The 23,041-nt window shown below is 40.6% G+C and overlaps 1 protein-coding gene across 3 annotated transcripts in view; it reads right to left on the reverse strand.

Moving 5' to 3' along the window:
* Positions 1-4,087: 4,087 nt before the first annotated feature.
* The window catches only part of PWWP2A (PWWP domain containing 2A), a 28,452-nt gene continuing 9,498 nt past the window's right edge, over positions 4,088-23,041 (reverse strand). The window contains exons 2-3 of one of the 3 annotated variants that reach the window (XM_030504008.1): positions 18,536-19,503; positions 4,088-6,666 (exon numbers count right to left, since the gene is read on the reverse strand). In XM_030504008.1, the coding sequence (XP_030359868.1) occupies positions 6,653-6,666; positions 18,536-19,503 (982 nt within the window). In that variant the 3' untranslated portion in view covers positions 4,088-6,652. Of the gene's footprint in view, positions 6,667-12,056; positions 13,176-17,807; positions 19,504-23,041 lie in introns of those variants that run through there. The other 2 variants (XM_030504006.1, XM_030504007.1) reach the window with 2 other exon arrangements.

Raw genomic sequence — 23,041 nt, forward strand, 5'->3', positions numbered from 1 at the left:
TCACCATCTGCAGCTACGACTCCAGCCTGGAATCCCCAGACCTGCCCATTTCTCATCTTGGGAAGGTGATTTACAAAGCCAGGATTCCTTAAGCAGAAGCAGCAGCAATAGGTTTGCCTTTCCTAGCCCAGCTGAGACCAGTACTCTGGCCCTGACTCGCAGTAGTACCTGCACCACATCCCTGAGCTCCCTGCAGTGACTGGATGGGTCATTATTTACAACACTATATTTCAGATTGTATCACTTCTGTTACCTCTATCTCTTCCTTTTCATGCATGATGGGACTGTGATACCCAAGAGAAATGGGTGCACAAGCATGGGTCCCCCACAGCTGCTGACTAACAACCAACCCTCCACCAGCCACAGCAAATGAGACCAGGTCATGCCCATTCAGCCAGGACACACACACATCGTCGAGCAAGTTGTTCTGTTTCTAACCGTGGCACGTGAAACGCAGCCTGACCCCGGTACAGCCCCGTACACGGCTGTGCGGGAGGTGCTCCTGAGCAACAACTTCCCTGCAGACTGAGACATCCATGACGTGGCATGTCAGGAAGAGGGGGGAAATGGTATTATCTACTCTAGGTGGTAGCTGCTGGAATAGCTTCCTAAATGTATTCCTGGAGTGGTGCTGGTGAGTGCCAAGCGATAAAATGGGTCCCTGGGGAGGCAGCAGGGAATGGGCTCTGCTGCCTAATTGCATTTGAGCACAGCTTCTCACAAGTGCATCTTTCCTTATCTCTGGGAGAACGGCCACATTTCCATTAGCTCGTTTGGCTGTGGTGCTCCATTGTGGGGCACTTTTCTACCTCAGGGAGGAAGAATAGCAGTATTTGGAAACTTTGGGAAAGGAGGAGGCTGGAAGCTGACGGATTTACTGCCTACAGCTACGGCCCTGACCTGCCCTTGAAGCAACGGTTCTCTCTGTGCCCAAATGTACTTTCTTGTTCCTGCTCCAAGCTCAAATACAGCTGAGGCCATGGTCCTTGCAGCCAGCAATAAGTTTACTAAGCCAAGACATGACCAATGGCTTCTGGTATGATTTTGCAGTATCAGTGAAAAGGCATAGGAAGTACAGCTACCCCAGCCCCTGCTCTCACAGCTCATTCCCGGTGTTGTCTTTGTACAGGCAAACAGAGCACACTGAGTGAATCACAGAAGGTTTGTCCATATCCATCTGAACAGCGTTAGTATTTCTGGGATCTTATATTTAGCATGGTCCTTTTTACACTCTGATGCCTGTAGCCCCTTCCTCTGATGGCTCTGAGTGCTTCAACATTTGAACGAGCCCTCCAGCAGCCTATTTAATATTTAATGACCAAGACAACCACATTTGGAAGGTTGCAGTCCCTAAGCTCTTAAGATGCAGAGCTCTTAGCTGGGTATTAGAATTAGAGCTGCCTCTCCTGGGCTTTGAATATTTACCCCAAACACATGTGCAGGGGTGTCCAGCCTGCCCAGCGTGGAGCACCCACAGCTTGTTCTGCAAATCCAGTAAGGGAGGAAAAACAAAGACCACAGAAAACTCAAGGGAAAAGCAGGAGCAGAACCATAAAAACAGGCTACGGAATGTGAATTAAACCCAGCTGCCAGCACTGTATGAACCAGCAAACAACGTGAGCCTTTTCCTACTGCCACCCCTCAGCACAGGCTCACTGCGCACAGCCTTCAGAAAGCCCTGCCTCCACTCGCCCTTCCTGCATCAAGAGGGAGGATGACGAATCCACCCACCATGACTTGAGCAAGGACAAGGGAGCAAAAGGCAAAGCGTGACGACAGCGAGCAGCAGTCGACACCAAGGCCACGCACTCGTGGGCCTGTTCCTGCCCCGGCAGAGGCTGCCAGGCCGGCTGGTGCTGCTGCACCAGGCTGCATTTGGCAGTTTGAGCATTGCCTTACCCTCGATTGTGCAGAGGGGTGAGCTGCTCAGGTTCTCTGCTGCACTTCGGGGGCTCCTCACAACACACAACCACACCTGAGGCAGCAGAGAACCGTTCCAGCCGGGTGGCATTCCCAGCTTCCCAGGAAGTGCAGAAGCACAGGAAGGACCTCACCATGCAGACCTCAGCAGTCCCTTAACACTCTCAGCAGCCTTGGAGGATACTGTCAGTCAGGGAGATTAGCCCAGGGAGCACAAAGGTAATGGGAGAGCATCCCTTGTGTGATCTCCTTAACCACAGATGAGGCTTCAGGCAGGTGAAGCATCCCACATAATGCTTAAAAATAATGAGTATGTGACAGCAACTGAATTTACTACATCATCTCCCTGTTACTGATCTAGCCTCCAACTTCCTTAAGAAATCTGCCCGTTGCTCTCATCCTTATTTCTCTGCACTGATCCCTCACGCTGTAGCTGGCACTGGCAAGCTATCACAAAACCCTCCTGCGCCAGGAGCTGCGCTGAGCAGCTGCTCCGTGCACTTTTGCCCTCATTAAGTATCACCCTTTTGATGCTCCAGGGCAGCAGTAAACACTATTGCTGAGTGGCATTGTGTAGGACTGGCTTCATAGCTGAAGGTTGGGTTACTTTTATACTTTTGTCACCGAACCACTGGAGTGAAGCTTAATCAATGGAGTAATTGCAGAACTCTGAAATGTGTCTGGCTAACCTCTCTTGTGGGCTTCACAGTCACGCAGCAAATCCAGCAGACTCCCACAGCGAGACGCTACCAACACAATGTCACAAAGGAAAAGCCATTAGTGAGCAATTACATTTCAGCAGGATTTCCCTTCTCCACCACAGCCTAGTGAGGATAACCAATTCAAGAGGAACTGCTGCAAGGATGAATGAATAATGAGAGAAAGAGGATGGGAGTTCCCTTAATCTGGACAGAATAAGAAACAAGCCCGTGAAGGAAAAGAAAAACACATATGCTGGAGCTCTGCTCCAAGCAACAGACAGATGTGGACGTTTGCTCACAGTTATAGGAGGCACCAACTGGTTTCAAAAGCATCATGAGGCCCAGGGCAGAGACAATGGTCGCTATAGACACTGTACAGGCACACAATGGCTTCACTCCAGGAGTTAATTCAATTCTGGGGAAAGACTTCTGAGTATCAACAACAGTCACTGCAACAACACACCTTCCTTACAAAAGGGTCAGTACCTCTGCATCACCCATGAGTTCCTGCACCATGAAAAAACTAATGCTTCCTTGAAATACAAACTTCCTAGAAACCAAGTTTACCTGAGCAGCGTATCTTTTGTGTAACCTCAGAGCTCAACTGAAATTAGAATATCTTTTCTTTACGGTAATAAAAATGCAAATGGAAAAATAAAAAACACATAAATGCTACCTTCTATTTAATGGGAGAGTGCAGCTCTACAGCTTCTGCCATTTGAAGAAATACTTGCTGACATGGCCCTCCTGTGATCACAGTGCCGGAGATGGCACCATGGCAAGGGAACACAACTTGGCACGAGGCATTTCTTCCCTAAAAGAAGAAATACGCGGTTACACTTACCTGCAATGGACAGGCTTGTCTGACACTGTTAGCAGTGCAGGGAAAACCAGCCAAAGAACAGATGAGCAGCCACTGTGCAGGGATTCAAAGACCCAGCACCTTTCCTGTGCTTGTCTGCTCACAGTGAGATCAGCTCAGCCCAGCAGAGCTGGGCGGCCCTGAGCTCGCACTCACCGGCTGCGCTGGAATCAGTCTGCAAGGGGCAGCAACTTCTTCCAGGACATCCACCTTCCTTCTTTAACTGGGACTCAGTGTGCCTCTGTCCAGCCATGGAACAGAACCAGCAGCACTTCTTTGTCTCTACAACATACACATAATCTTTTCTTGCTGATTATACAAGAAAAGGAGAAGTTTTTCATTTTGCTTGTGGGAAGTATTCAGCTGGTTGAGCATGACTTAGTATCTTTCATCCACTGTGATGAAAGGTAAGGTTGGATACGTCCACATGATAGACTTCCAGCAGTGGACCAGTAGCCTCAGTTTAATCTTTGTTTCATTCAGAAAAAATAAAAATAAAAATTAAAACCAACATAAATCAAAGGCTTTTGAGTCAAGGACTAGTGAAACAAGAAAGTTACAACATCAAAACACTATTCAACATTATTTCCCTTTAAAAGAGCACTGAAAAAAATCAAGGCTTTATTTGAATAAATGTTACACAACATTCTTTATCATTTACTTCTCAGCAAACCTTAAAGGGTGAATCATATTTTCCTCATTCAAGTCTACAAAATGAAAGAGGCATAGTGACCATTCAATATACAGACAAGAAGGTAGCACGGAGCAAAGCTTAAATATTAAGCAACTAAAGCAAAAAAGTGAAAAGCAATACATTACTGTAATTCTCTATCATTAGAATATCCCTGACAATTTCATTTCAAAATGAAAATCTGGTTTCAAACAAAATGGCTGCAATACTTTCTGTGAAAACAAATGCAAATACAGTTAGCTACCTTGTCTATTTTTAGGCTATTTGCTTATATACCCATATTCTCCAATGCAGAGACCTGCATCTCTCTTAAGTGTATTCTTTATATTTCAGCTGCTGTGCACAAGTGCTCACAAGGTGAGGAAACGAGAGCACTGGTTAAGAGTCAGATGTCACACAGGCAGGCACTACTGGCTTCTACTTACAATATCAATCAGTTTTCAATCCAATGTGCAATAACCCTGCTATTACAGTCCTGGGCCTTTTTCCTGAGCAGAAACTGTTTTGTGCCATGTTGTTTGGTGGCTTCTTTTTTGTTTGGTTGGTTGGGGTTTTTTTTTGGTGGGGGGTAAAAATGTAATTTATTAGGCTAAGGCCCTTATTCGTTGTTAATACAATCAGGGTTTGGTCTCTGGAGGTGAAAGGCTGACACATACATGGCATTAAATTGCCTCCCCTTTCCTTGTAGAACAAACATTAACCTCAAATTAAGAAAAAATCTTTGTAGTTTGTTTTGCAAAATGGTACAATTTGAACCTACTGTACAGCTTTATGCAGCTAGTTTGTAAGAAGTAGGCATAAGCATTCAATTGCTGGCTTTATAAATCAAGAATTTACCTCTGAAAAATAGGAACTGAACAGCATGAAGCATGAACTGCCTCAGTAGGTGTGAGGTGCATTGATGCGCCTATCTTGGGTTTGGATGCCTGTGCCAGCCTCTCACTTCCTTGCTCTCTGATTGTTTAACAAGTATAAACCTGTTGCCAATATCAAAACCAAATGATAGAGTTGTCTGAACCCCAAATTCTATGTGATTAATTTAGGCTCCATAGTCAAGGCTATGAAACTGTCTTTGTGCCGATACAGACACCTCTCAGAAAGGTATCTCTGTTTTCCAATGAGCCAGACAAAGACACTCTATTTTCTCCAATCGAATCAGGATATTAGTGCGGAGGAAAAGAGTTTACTACACGTCTTTTTACTTCTATAGAAACAGAAATTTGACTTTTAGTAGATTATGTGCACATTTTCATTTCTTCAAAACAAATAGTTGCTTCCCCAGGTTGTATCATAAACTCCCTGTTAAGAACTTTGTAAGAAATGATACTGCTGAGTATAAGTGTGCACACAATGTCAAATAAGTAGTGACAAATAAATTAATATTTAATAACTCAATATTTCAGCAGTGTGTCCAGCATTCACAAGCTCCATCGAAATAAGTCTTACCAAACACCTCTGGGGGAGGGGAATAAAATGGATGAAACCCACTGGGTTCCTTTGTTTTTGATTTACAGCTATTCAAAGAAGTCAATGCAACTCAGCTCAACAACCACCAGCAACACTAATAAAACCTTTGCTCTACTAGTTACCTATCTGAAAAATATTTATGTCAAAAGAAAAAAATAAGCCATGATTTGAAATAGAAATGCTATTCCATTTGATCGCTCTCCATTCATGATTCCCATCTTGTTATGGAATTATAAGCAAAATGCTGCTCTCTGCGTTGTAGCCCTTCTTAACGTTATTCCACAATCCTCGATTCCCTAAGTGTTATAATAGCATAAATAAAATGCAACCATATTCACACAGAAGGAGCTTTCCCATAATACAGAGATACATGGAGTTTGTGGTCACTGTCCCTTGCATCACCTCTATGGGAAATATTGGTCTCATATAGCAGGACTGTTCATATTTTACAATACAATTGGTTTTGGACATGCTTTTGATCACAGATCACAGCTCTGCTAACACCTGCACTAAATACTAACTAAGCCTCATAGAATGGAAAATTGCAATGCTAAAGTTAAGAATTGAAAGAAAAGTTCAAAAGTTACAGTCAACTTCCCAGGCAATTGGCTCCATCACTGGCACCTATCAAAACATACAAACGTGACTGTCACATTACAAAAAAACCCCAGTTATTTGCAGTGATTCTTCATACTAATAATTCAAGTGGTTCCTTGCATGTGTCATATAGTCTTTCATAATTTCATGCGTCATTTATTGCAAAAAAGTTTTATAAAATATTTCCTAACATCTTTTTAAATTTTAAAGAAAATGTACATTAGGTACAGGTACCCTAGCAGGGTGCCAGGGGGGCTTTAACAGATTCCCCCCCTTTCCCCTTCAAAAAATGTTTACTACTTGGTGAAGATTTCAGAGGAAAAATAGGACAATTCAGTCTCAGATTTCTTTCAGTCCTGATGAGCTGGTGCTCTTCGTGGCAGTGTAGTGAGGTTCCATAAAAACAGCAGTTGACTAGTGTCTCTGAGCTGAAAAGGGGAGAGAAAGGGAAAATGGTTAAATGTCTTCCAGTACATATTGCAAAAGTCGGTAAGCAAAGTGGCCAGAAAAGTTACCAGTTCATCTGCTTTGTGCATTGTTTGCAGAAGACAAAAAAAATCTTTACATTATCACAAGACATACACAAGTGAACAAACTCCTCAGTCGACTGGAGTTTTAAGAGGAGCTACCATACCAATCCGTGTTATATCTCACCCCGTTTCAGCATCCAGAGAGAACTGCAATGTTTAAAGGTGTTAAAAGATTGCTAACAAAAGAGGGGATTAATATACAAAGTCTACACAATGCTGCATAATTCACAATACAAAGTTAAATCTGTCAGTGTAATGCCATTCCAAATGTAAGACTGAAGTGTGCATGACAGCACTGAAGTATAAACCTGCCAATTGTAGGTTTTTTCCATTATTGCTTATGTTTTCCCATTTGATCCACGGAGCTGGAATAAAATGATGATAAAGCAGACAGAAGCAGTCCAAGTAATAAGTGCTGCATGAGACCACCACCAGTCAGCACCCATTTGGGGGAGCACAGAATCGGCACAGCCTGCACTAACCTGCCTCTTCTGTAGCCTGGTCAAAACATTGCTCTAAAATAACCCACATTGGAGGAGACCTCTGGAGATCACCTGCTCCAACCCTTTTGCTCAAAAACCACACGGGAGAACAAAAAAGGTTCCAACAGGACCAGGGCAGCCTGGTTGATTCCTTTTACCGTCCTGTCGAGCTTTTGGCTGCTAGGATTATTTGAAAGGTACATATATTTTTCTGCAGAGACAACAGCATTCTGAGGAACACAACTGAATTTTAAAAAAGAAACTTATAACATGGCCAGGAAAACCCTGAAGTTCTGTCTAAACAGACAATTATTCTGAATAATATTCAAAATAAATATAAAAATGAGAAGTAGGAGAGAGGAGTTTGTGAAAATGGTCCTACCACAAGACAAAGGGGTAAACTATGGAGTTTCTCAATTGCTCAGTTGCTCTCTGTGCCACAAAAGGAAAACATAAAACACAGAAAACCATTTTATATCCTATACAATGCAGTATAATTAAAATAGGAATGAAATTGTGGAAAAGTTGGAACAGAGCAATGATGGCTAATTACGAAATTTAACAGATCCAGGCAAAGATGCACTGAGCTGTACACTAGCTGACAGTACACTAGCAAGCATTCATACCAATACCCAATGGGTCTTCATTTGGGTATACTATCCAAAACTGATATATAATTAAACCTATTTTAGCTATGGTCCACTCCGAGATGCATAAGATAAACCTGCAGAGGCTCTGCAAAGAGAGGGATTTCTCTTTGCAAATACAAAGTCCCACTGTATGCAGTAGTAACTAAACACCACAGTATTCCAGGCTGCAAAACAACCACTATTGGGTTTCTGGGAGATCTTCCTGCTCATGGTTTCACTGGTTTAGGTACTAACGCTTCATTTAAAAGACTAAAATGTTACTAAATTCCTTCCCAATGTTACTTGTACACATCAGCAAAGGCAGAAAGCTGTGCCTAAAGTCACCAGCAACAGATGAACTTCCCACAGGTACATCCTACTGAGATGTGATCCACATAGCAAAAATGTTTGAGGATTGCTGGTTTAGGAGAAAAAAATATTTAGATTTTAGTTTTATTTCTTTTTTACCTTTACATTATACCTGTCAAGTTATTTAATCTGAAAATATGATGCAAACTTCAAGAAGCAAGCCTAAAGAGAAACTTAGTGTGGATCTCTTCAATAAAATACATATCAATCCTGACCTGTGGTAGAAAAAAACCAGTTAACAGGAGTAAAGTGTTGAGGATGGTTAACCTCCTTGCCTGTCTGAATTCTTCCTGGGTGTACTATTTTTGCTTTCCAGAAAACAGCATGTCATGAAAAGATGCTAAAAACACTCAGAAAAATGAGGTATCAACTTTTTTGAGCTTAAACTAGACTTTAGTGGCAAAATTAAACTACAAATCATTTAGCAAACAAAGTAGCAGACAGCAAAACAAAGTATCTACCTATGCAAACACTGTACTGCCCACTGAAGAACTCTGTGCTCAGAGCCAAACTGATACCATGAAATTCTGCTGAGCAAAGTAACCACCTAGAGTAAGTGGAAACTGAAGCAATGGATTGTAATTCATGGTGACTATGATGTTTCTGCATTTTTGAGTACAAATAAAAAGGCAAGCTTAGGGCATTACCTATTGAATATTAATAGCATTTTATATCCATTGTGCAATGCAGCCTGTGATAAACCCTATTTTTTCATATATTGAGAAATGCAAATAAGTGTGACAGCGAGGCACAGAACTTGCCATGGTAGCAATACAACTGCAGCCAAATCCAGTTCTTCATTACTTTCTTACATGTCTTAGATTTGTCTTGCTGTCTAAAATGCAAAACCCACCAGCTATTCCTCCCCTTTTTAGGGCATGACTCAGATGAACCACCACTTATCCCCTCCAGGTAAAAACCATAAAGATGAGATTGTGCCTTCTTTTGGCTTTGTGTCTTCACACAAAACTGTGCATATACACTGCATTTGTTATGGTTGAGCTACCAAGAATTTCTTTATTATAGTAAGTAAATTTGCTTAAAAGAGAAGCAGATGACTCACAGTTGTGGAGTATGTTGGAGTTTCTTTGTATTTTGCTTCTCCTTCTTTATTACAAGTACTATAAAAACTATTCCTAATTAGTCGCTCACACAGTCTTTACACTGAAATTCAAAGCCTTCTTGCCAGTGGCATTATAATCTTTGTTGAAGGGATTATAGGATGGAAGAAAGCTGAGACAACAGAAGGTGAAAGAGCAAATGGACCAGTTGCTCTCACGGATGTTATGATTTGAAGGCAGAAATCCAGGGTAAAAAGTAGATTAAAAAAAATATGTTTAATTATTTCAAGAGAGTATTTCCAACTATTGCAGAATCTCACTATTCCAATACTGATCATACACTTGTTACCTGCACGTTTGGCAAAATTAATGAATATGAAAGAATTTGTGTGGGAAACTGTATTGTCACAGTGAAGTTGACCTCAGACTGCTGTATGTGGATTTAGCCTAGACCAGTGAGGAATTACCTTGGGCTAGACTGCTATCTATCAGGTATGAAAACTGATTAGGGGATGTCTGGTCTGCCCAGTTAAAATATAATTGGTTTTACATTGTTTAGTTTGGATCAATAGCATTGTTTTGTTAGAAAAGGTTTAAGGCAAGTATACAAGATTAGGCTTAGATATAATGACTGAAAAATAAAGCCACACGTGCAGTCACGTATCTTATTCTCCTTGTATTGTGGAGGAACATTTCTTACCCTGTGGATTTCCCTGGTGTGAACCATGCGGAGCCGGGACTGGCGACCCAGAGAACAAAAGGTACAAAGAGTAAAGTTACAACAAAGGCTGTAGCAGCCCTGGGTCCTCACAGACAACACTTCTACCCTTGCAGGCTGCCTGTCTCAGCTCAATATTCATGTCATTAAATTCCTCGCCCCCATGAACGCAGCAAGTTGTGTGTTTTATCAGTCATACAGTGAGTTCATTCACTTCATCGTGTAACCCACGATTTGCAGGTGAGGGACAGCAAAGCCTATTTCTGTGGGTACAGCTCTCCCATGACGTACAGTACACTCACAGCAGCCTGGGCTCTGCTTTGAAGCAGTTTCATTCAACTGCTGGAGACCATGGACTCGCCTTAAAAATGACCAATAGTAACAAACCTCAGTACATGTGTTAAGACAAGCACTGACTTACGGCCTTTCACCACTGATGTCATGAACATCTGCTCCACTCGACTGCAGTTTACACAGCCGCCTTCCTGGGAGTTATCACTGAAATGTGGATTCCGACTTTTTTAATGTGAACATTCTCATCACCCTGTGTATTCGCTGCTGTCTAAAGAGAAACAGAGTTTTTGAAACGTATTCCTCTTCAAAGGAAAAGCAGAAAGACAACAGGCAGCCATCAAGAGGAAGAAAAGGCAGCCCAGAAGGACAAGGAAAATAAAAATAGCTGTATCTCCCACCACATACTGTGAAGGGGAAGACACACAGCTCTTAGAGAGCCCAAATTTAAAAACAGTTACAGTAACATATATGCAACTTCTTTAGGGGACTAATACTTCATCTATATGCAAAACTACATAACAGAATAAACAGCACATGTTATTTTACTGCTATAGATACTAGTTAGGAATTGTTGAAATAGGTTTCTCTTCCAGATCATGAAGTATTAAAAGCAAGCAGAACTGTTGCATTCTTCTACAGCCTGAGATGATGTTCAACAATAGGGCCTCGTCTACAAGGAAAACCAAGAGCAGTAACACTTTCTTCAGTTTACATGCCTAATTCCCTGAAACGTGTAACACAGTATCAAGAATTAGGTCTCTAAATCCCTCAACAATCGAAAAATCTCCAGAAAATATATCTTTTTCTCCAAAAATAATCAAATATTGCTTTAAAATCCTGAACCACTGCAGAAGTACAATTAAATGCTAGAGCTTCCTACAGCCAAACAAAAATCCTAAATGCTATTAAATAAAAAATGATGCAAAATTAGCATTTAAGTATTTGCTTTGAAATGCAATTCTTTAGTGATAAAGCAAGTACCCTCTTCCCCTTTATGCACCTGTTAAAAACAGGCAAAGACAATTTTGTCGCTACAATTATGCTGTGTTTTTGTTAGAGAATCTTTTAGTGATAAAAAGCTAGTGAGCACACAGCTTGCCTTCCAAATCACAGATTCATAGCATATGGCTGGCATGTAAAAGAATATTTCTTATTTGTATTGCATATTTGACATCAAAACCATTAGTAAGCAAACATGAAACTGACCTAGATCTAGTAAAAAAATCAACCCCACACCACACAAATTTAAAGTTGATGTGTTATCTAAATGATGTTATCCAAACATGATTTTGCATAGAAGAGGCCCCTAGCAGGAGACACAGTGCAGTTTTACTACATGTGGAAGCTAAGACTGTTGTTTGAAGGTCATACTTCCACTATACCAAGTGTTATTCCTGTGTGTCTGAACAGAATGCATGAGGCTGAATCCCTCGTTTTATGCATATTTCTACAAAGATTCTATTTTTCCAAAATCAGAATTGTTAATAACAAAATTACAGAAAACAGGGCTGTGACAGGGTCAGGATAGATCATCTCATCTATCCCACGCCCAATCGCAGGGTGAACATAACGCACTCCTGACAGAGGTTAGTCACATCTATTCTCTTTAAAAACTGTAATTACAAAACCTATGCAACTCTCCAAACAAAACCCAGGGTTCCACTATAACTGGAATAAATATTCTAGTGCCCAACCTTAACTCCCTGTCTTAAAATTTTAAACTTTCTTTCTTGTCATAGTCGCAGCTGAACAGAGCGTGTTTCCCCTTTGCCTCTGCACCTATCCCACAGGTAGTTACAGACCTGGTATATTCTCAGTTCCAATACTCCTTTCTTCCTTCTCTGGACTGAAGAATAAAATCATTGGCATAGGAACTGCATTACAGTTGTTCAAAACATACGTGGCCCTGATGTTGAAAATAACTTTCCAAACACATAGCCCAGGTAAATTCCACAGATCCATTTCTCGTCATGCACTGAATGAGCAAAGCCTAAATTTAAACTTGAAACAGGGGATCCCAATTTGTTCTTTGCACCAACTTATACCTGCAGCCTGTGTTGTTGACATTACCCCTTTGGACCACAGGTAGGTGGGTAGGTAGAGAAGATCAAGGACTATACATCTCCATTGGCACTAGCACAGGAAACCACAGTTTTCAGCCCTGTGTGTACAGAAACTATGTGAGAAGGTTATGTGGGTGCTCAAGACCATCTCTTACTCCCATTTGTCTCCCTGCTGGATGTGCAAGGTGGCCCAGGTCTTCTCAGAAAGTCCTGATCTTACCAATGACATTCATTTTCCACCCAGCTGCTTATCCTACTTCATGCCAAGAACACTGATTGCTTTTTCTTGGGGAAAAAACCAGACCCATGGATTTGAGTTCACTCCAACAACCGGTACCTGGCACTAAGCTTGCCAGCACTGCCCCAGGGAGAGTTATCCCAGCTGCCAAATCTGGTAGCGACAACAAAACCGTGCAGGGAAAAAGTGTGATAGCAAGCTAGTCACCAAATCACTGTCTCCACAGCCATGCCTGGGAACTGCTATTCTGCCTTGTGTTCACAGAAGGGCAGTTGTGTCATAGTTTAAGGTAAAAATTCATAACTTAATCTAAATTAGTCTGGATTGGTATACACATCCCAGGTGTTATGGAAAAAAGACTGAAACGTATGAGTAAATGATACGAAAATATAAGCTGCTATTAGGATATAAAAATTAAAACCCGATACTCAGAGATATTTCTGACTAAGGGAAAAATCAGTGCCATTCAGTAAGAGTTTTGTAAAACCTCAATTCTTACCACCGATGTCAGAAAAAGATGAATTCAAACTAGAAGAGGTGCAGGGAAATGCCAGCAAGATGAGAGGGAATAGAAAAGCCATCTTACAAGGGGATCTTTTATCTAGTTAAATGGCCCCACTCTATAAATACACTAATAGGATGACACCATAGGAGGGAACTATTTAAAATACAAAGTTGTTACAAAGAACACTAGTTGAGGTATTATAAATGTTGAATAGGAACATGCCATCTTAACTGCTAAGGATACGTATCAAAAGTTTCTCCCCATTACAGATTAAGAATAATTTGAAGCTGAATACTTACATCCACATCTCACAAGCCTGGATCTAAGAGATCTTTAGATAGCTTGACAGCTACTGCAAAACTTTTCAATGCTACAGCCACTACCTGTCCTCATGTTAAACATGATCTGTGATCCCTACAGTCACGTCAGAAGAAGCTTTAAGGCAGTTAGTAGAACTTTCAAGTTTGTTTTTAAATAGTATACTTACACTTTTACCAAATGGCTTACAACACAAAACACGGCCATCTTACAGTCCTTTATGCATAAACTCCCTCAACTTCCAGTTCACAGTCTTCACCTACAAGTCAGTGTAGCAATCCCACTGCATCAGATGAATTTGCTTATTCCTACAGGCATTTATTAGAATCATAAAGAGGAGATGAACTAAAGCAGCCTTTCAGTGATTGTCAGCCTCCTCCTTTCCAGGATTCTTCAGCCAAGAAGGCAGCTCTATTTTTTCCACTGTACTCTGCAGAACATGCATAAGGACAGATGATAATGCTCCTAAGGACTAGCTACTAAGATTTATTTTCCAAAACTCATGTTCCTATTCTTCTCTGACAGCTTTAGCAAGAGCTTATAAAAGACATAAATGGAAATCAGTTTTAGGACTTGAGAGTTAACTAGAAACAAACCTAAGGCTAGCAATGCAGACAGCAGCTCTTACCCCTTCCTCATCTGTGGTATTTCTCAAACCTAATCATATTTAGAAACTACTTAAAAAGAAGTATTTTATAACATGCTGGAAAAAAATTACCCCCACTAAACACACCCCTCCTGCTAACCCTAACCAACATATACCTGTTGGATATGTAGGTTTCAAACAAAAGATAGCACTGCCTAACAAAAAAAACCCAACCCACCACCACCATATAATCAGAGGAGATTATCTCATTTAAGTGTTGACATTAAATTACAACTCTGATTAGAAAAATAACAAATATTTGTTCAATTTCCTGTGGAACTCTAGTTCAGAGACATACAACCAGTTAACATTTGTTTCTAGCTTCAACCATAAAACAATCACACCTTCTAACACTCCTGTTAAAGGAAAACTTTAAGTTTTGGAATAACTACTCTCTCCCAAAACATTTTAACTGAAGCTAAAGATCTTCAAAGAAAAAGTAAGCTTGTGCTATAAACTCATCACCATCCATCACATTTTGCCCCTAAATTGAAAGACCATACGTATTCAACAACTACACTGAGGAATTTCCTTAACTTAAAATTGGAATTTCATACATTAAGCTGATGGAAAACTAACAGTCACTCTTTCTACTGATGCTTGTCCTCTCCAGACACAGGCTGCCTGCAACAGTTGCACAGCTTAATTACACAGATGCACCATCCTGGCACCACACAGGCGTGCTCTGTCATGAGTTATTTGGTAAGTCAGCCGAACTGTCAGGCTAATACAGCGATGGTAGATGTGAATCCAACGCAAGACCAGCAGTGCACACTCAAGGCGTAGGCATTGTTGGGAGCACATAGGCACATAAAAGCATGGGGCTTGTTTGCAGTTTACAGCTAAAGCAGCACTAAGTTTTATCTAAGTCTACAAAGCTAATTGCCAAGGAGCATCTATACTGCTATGTCCAAGGTTACTTAATGTAACCAGACTTTACATTAAGCCCAACATTTTTTGCACTGTAAACTGGGTTATATCTAGTGTTAACTATTTCAGAGTGAAAGGAAAATCACAGATGAGTATGAAACCTAACATAACATGGTGGTGTAAAAAATTAAATCTCTCTGTTTTGAGGCCTGTTAAGCCTGAGGTGATAACGCACATTCACTACAAAACTCAAGACTTCTTAAAGACAGATCAACTACAAAACTAAGACAAAACAATCTAAGAAATCACTCTCATACCTGTTGCTCTACCATCTCACCAGTGAACTCCTGAACAAACTGACTATGTATGCTTTAGTCCTACTCTTACTATATAAGAGATAAGAGTACAAAGCTTCCAGGTCCTTTAAAGAAAAGTTAACAATGTCAATATTGATTTCACCACTGCTTGGCTCAGAACTACTTATAACCAGTTCTCTTGAGCTTCTAAAACTCAAGGAACTAGTGTAGACATCTAAATCACATTATATGGGTTCTGGACTTCAAAAAGCAGTCTTGCTCTAATAACAAAGTACAGCTTATTTAAGTAAATGAGTAACTGTTTCTGTTTGCAGGAAAGAATACATTGAAGCGAAACAGGATTTTTTTTTTCCAATTGCTTTTTTCACATTATGAAATTTATTGTGTGTTTATCACATTCAAAAAGCATTGACCAGTGGGGTTTTTGGGTAATTGTTAGAATGACAAAGTAAAGCTGGTATATTTGGAAGCTTAATTAGCACCTAACAGAGATGACTGTACACATGAACAGCCATGTATTGGACACTTTAGACTTCTGATAGTTCTGTGGTCACAACAGAATAATTTGAAGAGGTAAAAAGAAACTGAATGCTTTGGAAAGACCAGACAGTATCATGAATATATGAAATTTAAGTTAAAAAGATTTTAAGGGTTTGATGGTTAAATCCTTGCCCCCATTTTCACATCTGTTTAAAATCTAATTTCAGTCTAAGCTTAAGTTTTTATGCGTCATGATTGCCTACGTGGGCAATTATGGAAAAAACAGGATGAAAACTGCTTTGGGATGAACACTGACAGATTCTTCACAAGGCATTGCAAGGCTGAAACAGGAGTGGGTTGGAGAGGAGACAGTAATTCAGTAATTCACATGGTCAGGTAAGGACCAAAACTAGAAGAAAAAAAAATAATAAATGTAAAGTCAGTTGCATGAAAATGCCCCAACACTGAGCAAAAGACATGCAAGAAAAGCTGCAGTGGAGAGTAGATCTGGTCAGATTTTGATAGATGGGAGAAAACTGAAAACATTTCCCCACTGTGTAAGTGACATTATCCACAGTCTTTATTCAAATATATGGAACAAAACCTAATTAAGGGAGAAATTTGATGAACTTTACAGAAAGCCCTTCACAGAGCCAGGCTGGAAACAAAAGGGACAGATGATGACTTACTCTCAAAATTAAGACTGAAGTATACCAATAGTACTTTACGGCAAGCAGTTATCTTTAAGAATGGGTGAAAAAGGACAATTGACTTTTTAAAAGGGTGTCCTCAAAATCCGGCATACAGATCAAGTACTCTAACATCCTGGATTTTTTTTTTTCCTTTTTTCCAAAGCTTTTTGAGAAACACACACAAATAATTCAGATTTAGTCAATTTTATTTACAGTTTGTTTTTTTACATTTCAGAGCATTACACAATTACATATTCTCATTTTCTGACCTGCAAACAGATACCTTAAACGGAAATATTAAAAAAAAAAAAAAAAAAAAAATGAAGTTAGATACATCCAAAAAATGCAACAATTACACATCTGACAATTCACAAAGTGTAATTTACTAGGACGTATCCTAAGAATTTAGGAACAACCAGTCAGGAGAAAATCTGACCAATTTCAGCAATCAATTATTTACACATTCAAAACAAAGCCTCTCTTAATCTAAACCTCCAGGCAAATGGCCTGAAAGATTTCTTCAGGAAGAAAGACCAGAAGTTATGATTCACACCTATGCAGCATTAACAGCCCTTGATCCCAAATACTGAGTGACTTCTCAGCTTTGTCTTAGAGCTACAGGCATCCCTCTCAGCTTCTCAGACCCTGAAGTGTTATATTTGTGCCCCCATGTGCATAGAAAGGTTGAGTGTTTAAGTGGTCACTACGATAAAACCCCATTTAATCTGGTCTTTAAGTTACACAAATTCTTCTTCCTTGAAAGTTTCAGCAAGTCTTCTAACGCCATTTAAACCGGCCCGTGTGGACTGGGGCATGCGTGCCTAAGATGTTTAAGCATGCTTTGAACCAATTTGCACTGGCCAGGCTAAATACATTAGAGACTACTTAAAATAATCTTTAAAGACCATTTAGACAAGGCTTACATTTCTACACTTCCCTGATGGGCCACCTAATTCAAACAAGGAAAGAAAAAAAAAGTCACAGCTACTACTTTCATCCCTTGTGTTAACCTTTTGCCACACAGCAACTAGTTATATACTGGGTAGAAACTACTAAAAAATTCCCTGCAAATAAGCTGCCTTTCAGCTGAGGCTATGGCTCCTATGCATTGGGTGTTTGAGGAGGTTATTTTTTTTCTTTAAAAAAAATTCTCACTTGAAAAATACTGAAGTCCTTACTTTAGGCTAATTTTGATTGCATGTTCAATTTGTTTAACTGTCAAGAAACCGCTACAAATGGAACAACTTTAGTATAAAAAGAGCAGTCAACCGAGTGCAACTTCTGACTTGGCAAGTCCTTCATGGTACTTCTCTAACTAGGCTATGAATTTTGTGGAGCCTCCAGATTTCTTGCCTACCTTACTTTCCATGTTTCACGTTTCAAACTGTGTCAGCAGGGCCCGAACTTCGGGAGTCAGCTGCTTAGCAGCTTTAGCTGCCTCTGTGACGGCCTTGCGGTAAAGACCCTTTCTCTTCTTATTAAAGCGCAACTGGAAGCTTTCTAAAAAGGGGGACAGTTGTGCAAGAGCAAGAAAAGATGTTGTTGTGGAGCCAAACCATGAGATACGAGCCTCCTGTCGAACTAAAAGGCCATTATCTTTCCGGCTCACAGTTATGGTAAGAATACGGGCTGGCCACCAAGGGAAGCCATAAATCTTGGCCCAAACAATGTCCCCTACACATACGGTCCTGCCATCTGGTGTGACACATTTAGAGACATTTTTGGAAAAGACTTCCGTTTTCAAGGAATTACTGAGCTTTTTCTCTTCCTTTGAAGAGGAGGAGGAGGAGGAAGGTGCATGCATGCTGCCTGGAGGAAAATCAAAGCTTTCAGTAGAGCTACACTCAGAGTTGGTAGATTTCAAATCATCTGTGCTATCGCTACTACAAACTGATGCACTGGAAGAGTCAGATTTCTTTTGATTAAGGGTCATGTAAACCGTTATATTGCTTTTGCTGCCTCTCTTGCCCAATGTCTGGTGTTCATCCTGATCAACAGTTACATGCACTTCACTTGTGTCCTGAACCTCACTGCTGGCCTCTTCAGGGCCTTCTGAGGGGCTCTGATTTTCTGAAGGGGCCTCACCTGCTGAGCGGGTGGAGGAGCAGCGAGACTGGGGCTTAGTTGCCATCTTGCCACTCCGTATTTTCTCAAGTCCTGTCTTGAGAGAAGAGTCATTTTCTTCATTCCGATACCTTTGTGGCTTTAAACGCAATCGGGGTGGGAGGGAACCTGAGCTGGTGTTCTGAAGACGCCGTGTGAAGTGGACCTTTGAATGTGCATTTTTGGAAGAGGAGGTTGCACTCTGCTTCTTTTGTGCCTTTTCTTTGGCCATTTTCAAGACTTCCCGAGCTTTCGCATGATCCATATTTTTGCTCTGGAGAACTTTTTTTGTATTTAACTGCGCTTTTGAAGTATTTGCTTGTGCGGAAACTTTAACTACTCTGCTTCTGCTGTGGGCAATATTTGAAACCTTGACCACAGCATTCCTTTTCTGGCTTTCATTTTGGCTTTTTCCATCCACTTTATGGTCAGTCTTAAGTTTTTTATTCACAGTAGTCACACTCTCATTTCTTCGTTTTTTGTTATCCTCATATTTTGAAGAGTCACTTGCATTGCCACCTTTTTTTATTTCCTTTTTTTCTGCAACAACACTGTTTTTGCACTTGTCACATAAGACCTGCCGGGGTCGTAGTTTGATAGCATTCATGATAGAAGTGGGTTCCTCCCTGTACATTTTACGCTTGGGCCGCTTAATTTTCCGGGGCGGAGGCTGAGGTATTGACTGGTTATATGTGTCCCTGATAAACAAAGGAGGAGGATATGGCGCTCCCTCATGAAAGAGAGGAGGTGGTTTAGAAGTCCATAGGCTTTTAGCTATGCTAGGTTCTGATGGCTGTGTGAGAGAAGAGTCATCAGGGACTGCAGCATTAGATTCACACTTCACCTGTGCCTCATCTTGGAATGGTTTACTTTGGAGCTGCATGGCTTCAGGTTTATCCTTGTATTCCCTTTTAGGAAATATGGTCACAGGGATTCCATGGGGTCCAAACCTTAAAGAGAAAAAAAAAAAAAAATAGAAAAATTAAAGGTTTTGAGGGATCTCTTGCTTCACTTATTAAAAAGCATTTGAAAACTTGTCCACATCATGTAGCCACGAAAGACACGAGTCCCAGGAAAACTAAAGCTTCATATCCAGCCTTACAGTAAGCTTTGAAAAAGCAGGACACTGAAACCAAGTCAATAGAGAATATGAAACACACAACTTCACTTATCAACTTCTCTTGCATCAACAAGATGCCCTGAAAATGTAATAAAAAAATATCACCTAGAGACAGCAGTAAAAGAATTAACTTTGTACTTTTAGAAAATGCTTATAAGTATACAAACTACACACTCATCCCATCAACTCCAAATCTATGTAAGATTAATTTCCATACTAAACCAACTTATGTGAAGAAAGCATCTTCAGTAGCTTTTAAAAAATTCTGCCATTTTTAGCAAAGCACAACAGGTCAAATATGTTTCAGATTTAATTGAGGCAAATACGGACTGCATAAATGCTTGCATTGAACAGGGAGCGCCATCATTCTTCATCCACAAAAGATTAGCACTTCGCCACCTGATGCATTACAGCCACAAACATGCTAGCATATTAGTATGGGTTTCCTTCAGCAAAACTACCCTTCTTTCAACAGAATAGAAACCACTCATTCCCGGTTTATGAGCAAACAATATTTAAAGCCCTTGTCTACTTTTCTCCAGACAGCTCTAGATCTCTGCTGCCCCGTTTGACCCACACAGGACTTCTCACTCTGAACAGAATGCAAAACCCCAGCATGACTTGGGCATTAGCTCAGCTTTCCTGCAGGAACAGGAATAGCCTGGTGCCTAACAGGTAACCAATACATTCTGCAAAGGGTTGTGCTAATGGAAACATTTTATCCCTTTGCAAGGTGCCTTCTCTGGAGAGGAAATTAAATGATAAATACATTCATTTTACAACAAGGTATCTTTTAATCCCCAGCACAGGGTAGGAGGGATTATAAAAGCTTTAACCTTCCTTCTGTTCCACTCCACAACCAGCTGAGGTACCAGCCTTGCACAGAGCTCTCACGAGGCTGTTCACTGCTCTTGAGCTCTGCCCGACTCCAGCTCCCACACACACACTAGGGTTTAGCTTAGATTAGTTGGTATTTTAATAGTTTGACCTTACTGCAGTAACAACATGATAGACAAGCTTGCAATTCAAATGCCAAATCACCCATTTTGATCACTAAACAAACACCATTATATTCATCCCACCCCACCTGGCAGGAGAATGAAGTAATCATCCAAGATTTGTCCTCCAGTTAACGCTGGTTCGTGTCGCACTGCAGCTCCTCAACTGCAACATCCTTTTAACTCACTGAAGTTTATTTACAATCTATGGTTGCCTCTTAACTGAAGATAAATGCTGAACACTGGTTTATTTTCCATTCACACTCCGGCAAGAAACATGCAGTTTCTACAAGTGCTTACATGTCAGTTTTATATCTTCAAAACTGGTTTTGAAAAAAATTATCATATGTGTTAGAGATTTTTTACACTGTCACCCACAAAAGCCATCACTTGTTTGTCCTTTTGCTTATCTGTTAAGCCTCTTTTTACACTTAAAAATTGCAATTGAAGCAAACAACCCATCCAAGATTAAATTATCTATCCAGCTTGCATTTCATTACAAAAGGAGAACAGAAAAATGTAGGCGACCTAAGCAAGAGTCGACCAAACAATTTTGTTGTCATAAAACAAGGGAAGTTGAACACGTGACAGTTTACAGTCTAGTATGGGCACTGTTGTTACCCTATACCTAGGTACTATTACATTCATACCACTGAACTTTGGAGACAGAGGCAGGAGCCCAGGTGGGCAGTTAGAGCAGTCCCATCTCTACCCATGGGCTGCTGATGAGTGCTCTTTACCACAAAACACCCCACCATCCCACAGAAGTTCATTTCTGAGGTTTGGACCCACTCCAGTTGAATTCCGCATGCCCCTCTAGAAATGAGCAGCCTAAGTAAATGCAGTCTACGGAACTAGCAAAAGCTACAGTAAACTATAAACATTTAGCAGCTGATACAGGCTTTTCTCCAGCTTACAATCTGGCATTAAACCACAAAGTACTCACTCATAAGCAAGTTTTAAGTTCCTTGAAGTCCCAAAAGTCCACCAAGTGTAAAGAAGTTGCTTTGCTTTTCCACAATTTTCCTTCTGCTAAGGATTATGAGTAAGTTACTCAATTCCAAGTAGGGCTTTAAAAGAAACTATCAGCTGATCATTAACAATATCTTCAGTACCACCTGCATCAAGAACCTCAGCTTCTTTAAGAGCAATAAGATCCAGATCCCATCTTTGATCACCTGATAAAGGCAACAGGATTTGGGGAAAAGTTAATTTACTTTAAGAGCTAAGAACAAGACAGAGCAAGATCTCTACTGTGCAAATTCCAATCCTAAAAACCTCCAAAGCAGAACAAGACAGGAGTGTGACATCAAATAGGCAAAACCCACGCAGAACACTTACAACTCTTTCACTGTCTCAGGAACTGCATTTCCTAGCCCCTCACAAGACATTTCTATGGCCCAATGCACAAGCCTTCCTTCTAGAAAAGCTTTATGCTGACTCCACATTAGGAAACCAAGCAGTGACCAGGGAAGAAGTGGATGAAAAGGACTATAAGAAGGTTCTCCAGAAGGATCCCATTTCAGTACTTCATCTCTTTTTCTAGATTTTCTTCCTACTGCCTCATAAGCAATGCCAGTACAATTAATACTTCAAATGCACAAAAAAGCCTAATGGAAAGCCCTGCATGACTGATACCATGAAGGCATTGAAGATTAATACTGCATCTTAATCCCTTCCTTCAAGCATCTGCATTGCACACAGGCCAAACAGCTGAAGAACAGGACAGCTGAAGTGGGATTTTTATCTAAGCAGCAAACCTGCTTTAGTAAGATACAAAATCAACCCAGACTACATCTCTGAAGCCAGAGTCTGGCTCACAAAAGATGCTGTTCTAAGAGACAAACTAGAATCTCCCATCCCCGTCTACCTAAAAATCAAGGTATTGTAGAATTAGAGAACATTCACAGATATTGCCTGATTATGTGAGAGCAAACGAAGAGACTAATCCTGTAACTGCTGTGTCAATACATAAAGACATGACTAGTCAAGACACAGTCCACCTGAAGCAGAAGATACATTTGGCAAGCCAAGAGACTGAGTATTACTTCCAGCAGCTGAGCATATGATGCCTTCTCTTTGGCCTCATGCAATAGTAGGTTGTGTTCATAAGCATTCAGTTTTTAGATGACCTTTGTTTCTTCCTTGATGAGTGAAGATCTCCAGCTATGCAACTTGGAAGAATGTGAAAGATATGAAAATTAAGAAGAGAGAACAATGGCAGAAAATCTTAGGAATGAAACAGGAGAGAATGAAGATAAGGAACAAGGTAAGAGAGGGAAGACAAAACAAAGAATGGCCTATTTTTCTTAAAAGCAGCAGCAGTGCTCGGAGTGCCACATGTACGTAGGTTAGACAGAGAAGCTGTGA

The sequence above is a fragment of the Strigops habroptila genome, chromosome 12 (genome assembly GCF_004027225.2).
Source record: "Strigops habroptila isolate Jane chromosome 12, bStrHab1.2.pri, whole genome shotgun sequence".
Classification (NCBI taxonomy): domain Eukaryota; kingdom Metazoa; phylum Chordata; class Aves; order Psittaciformes; family Psittacidae; genus Strigops; species Strigops habroptila.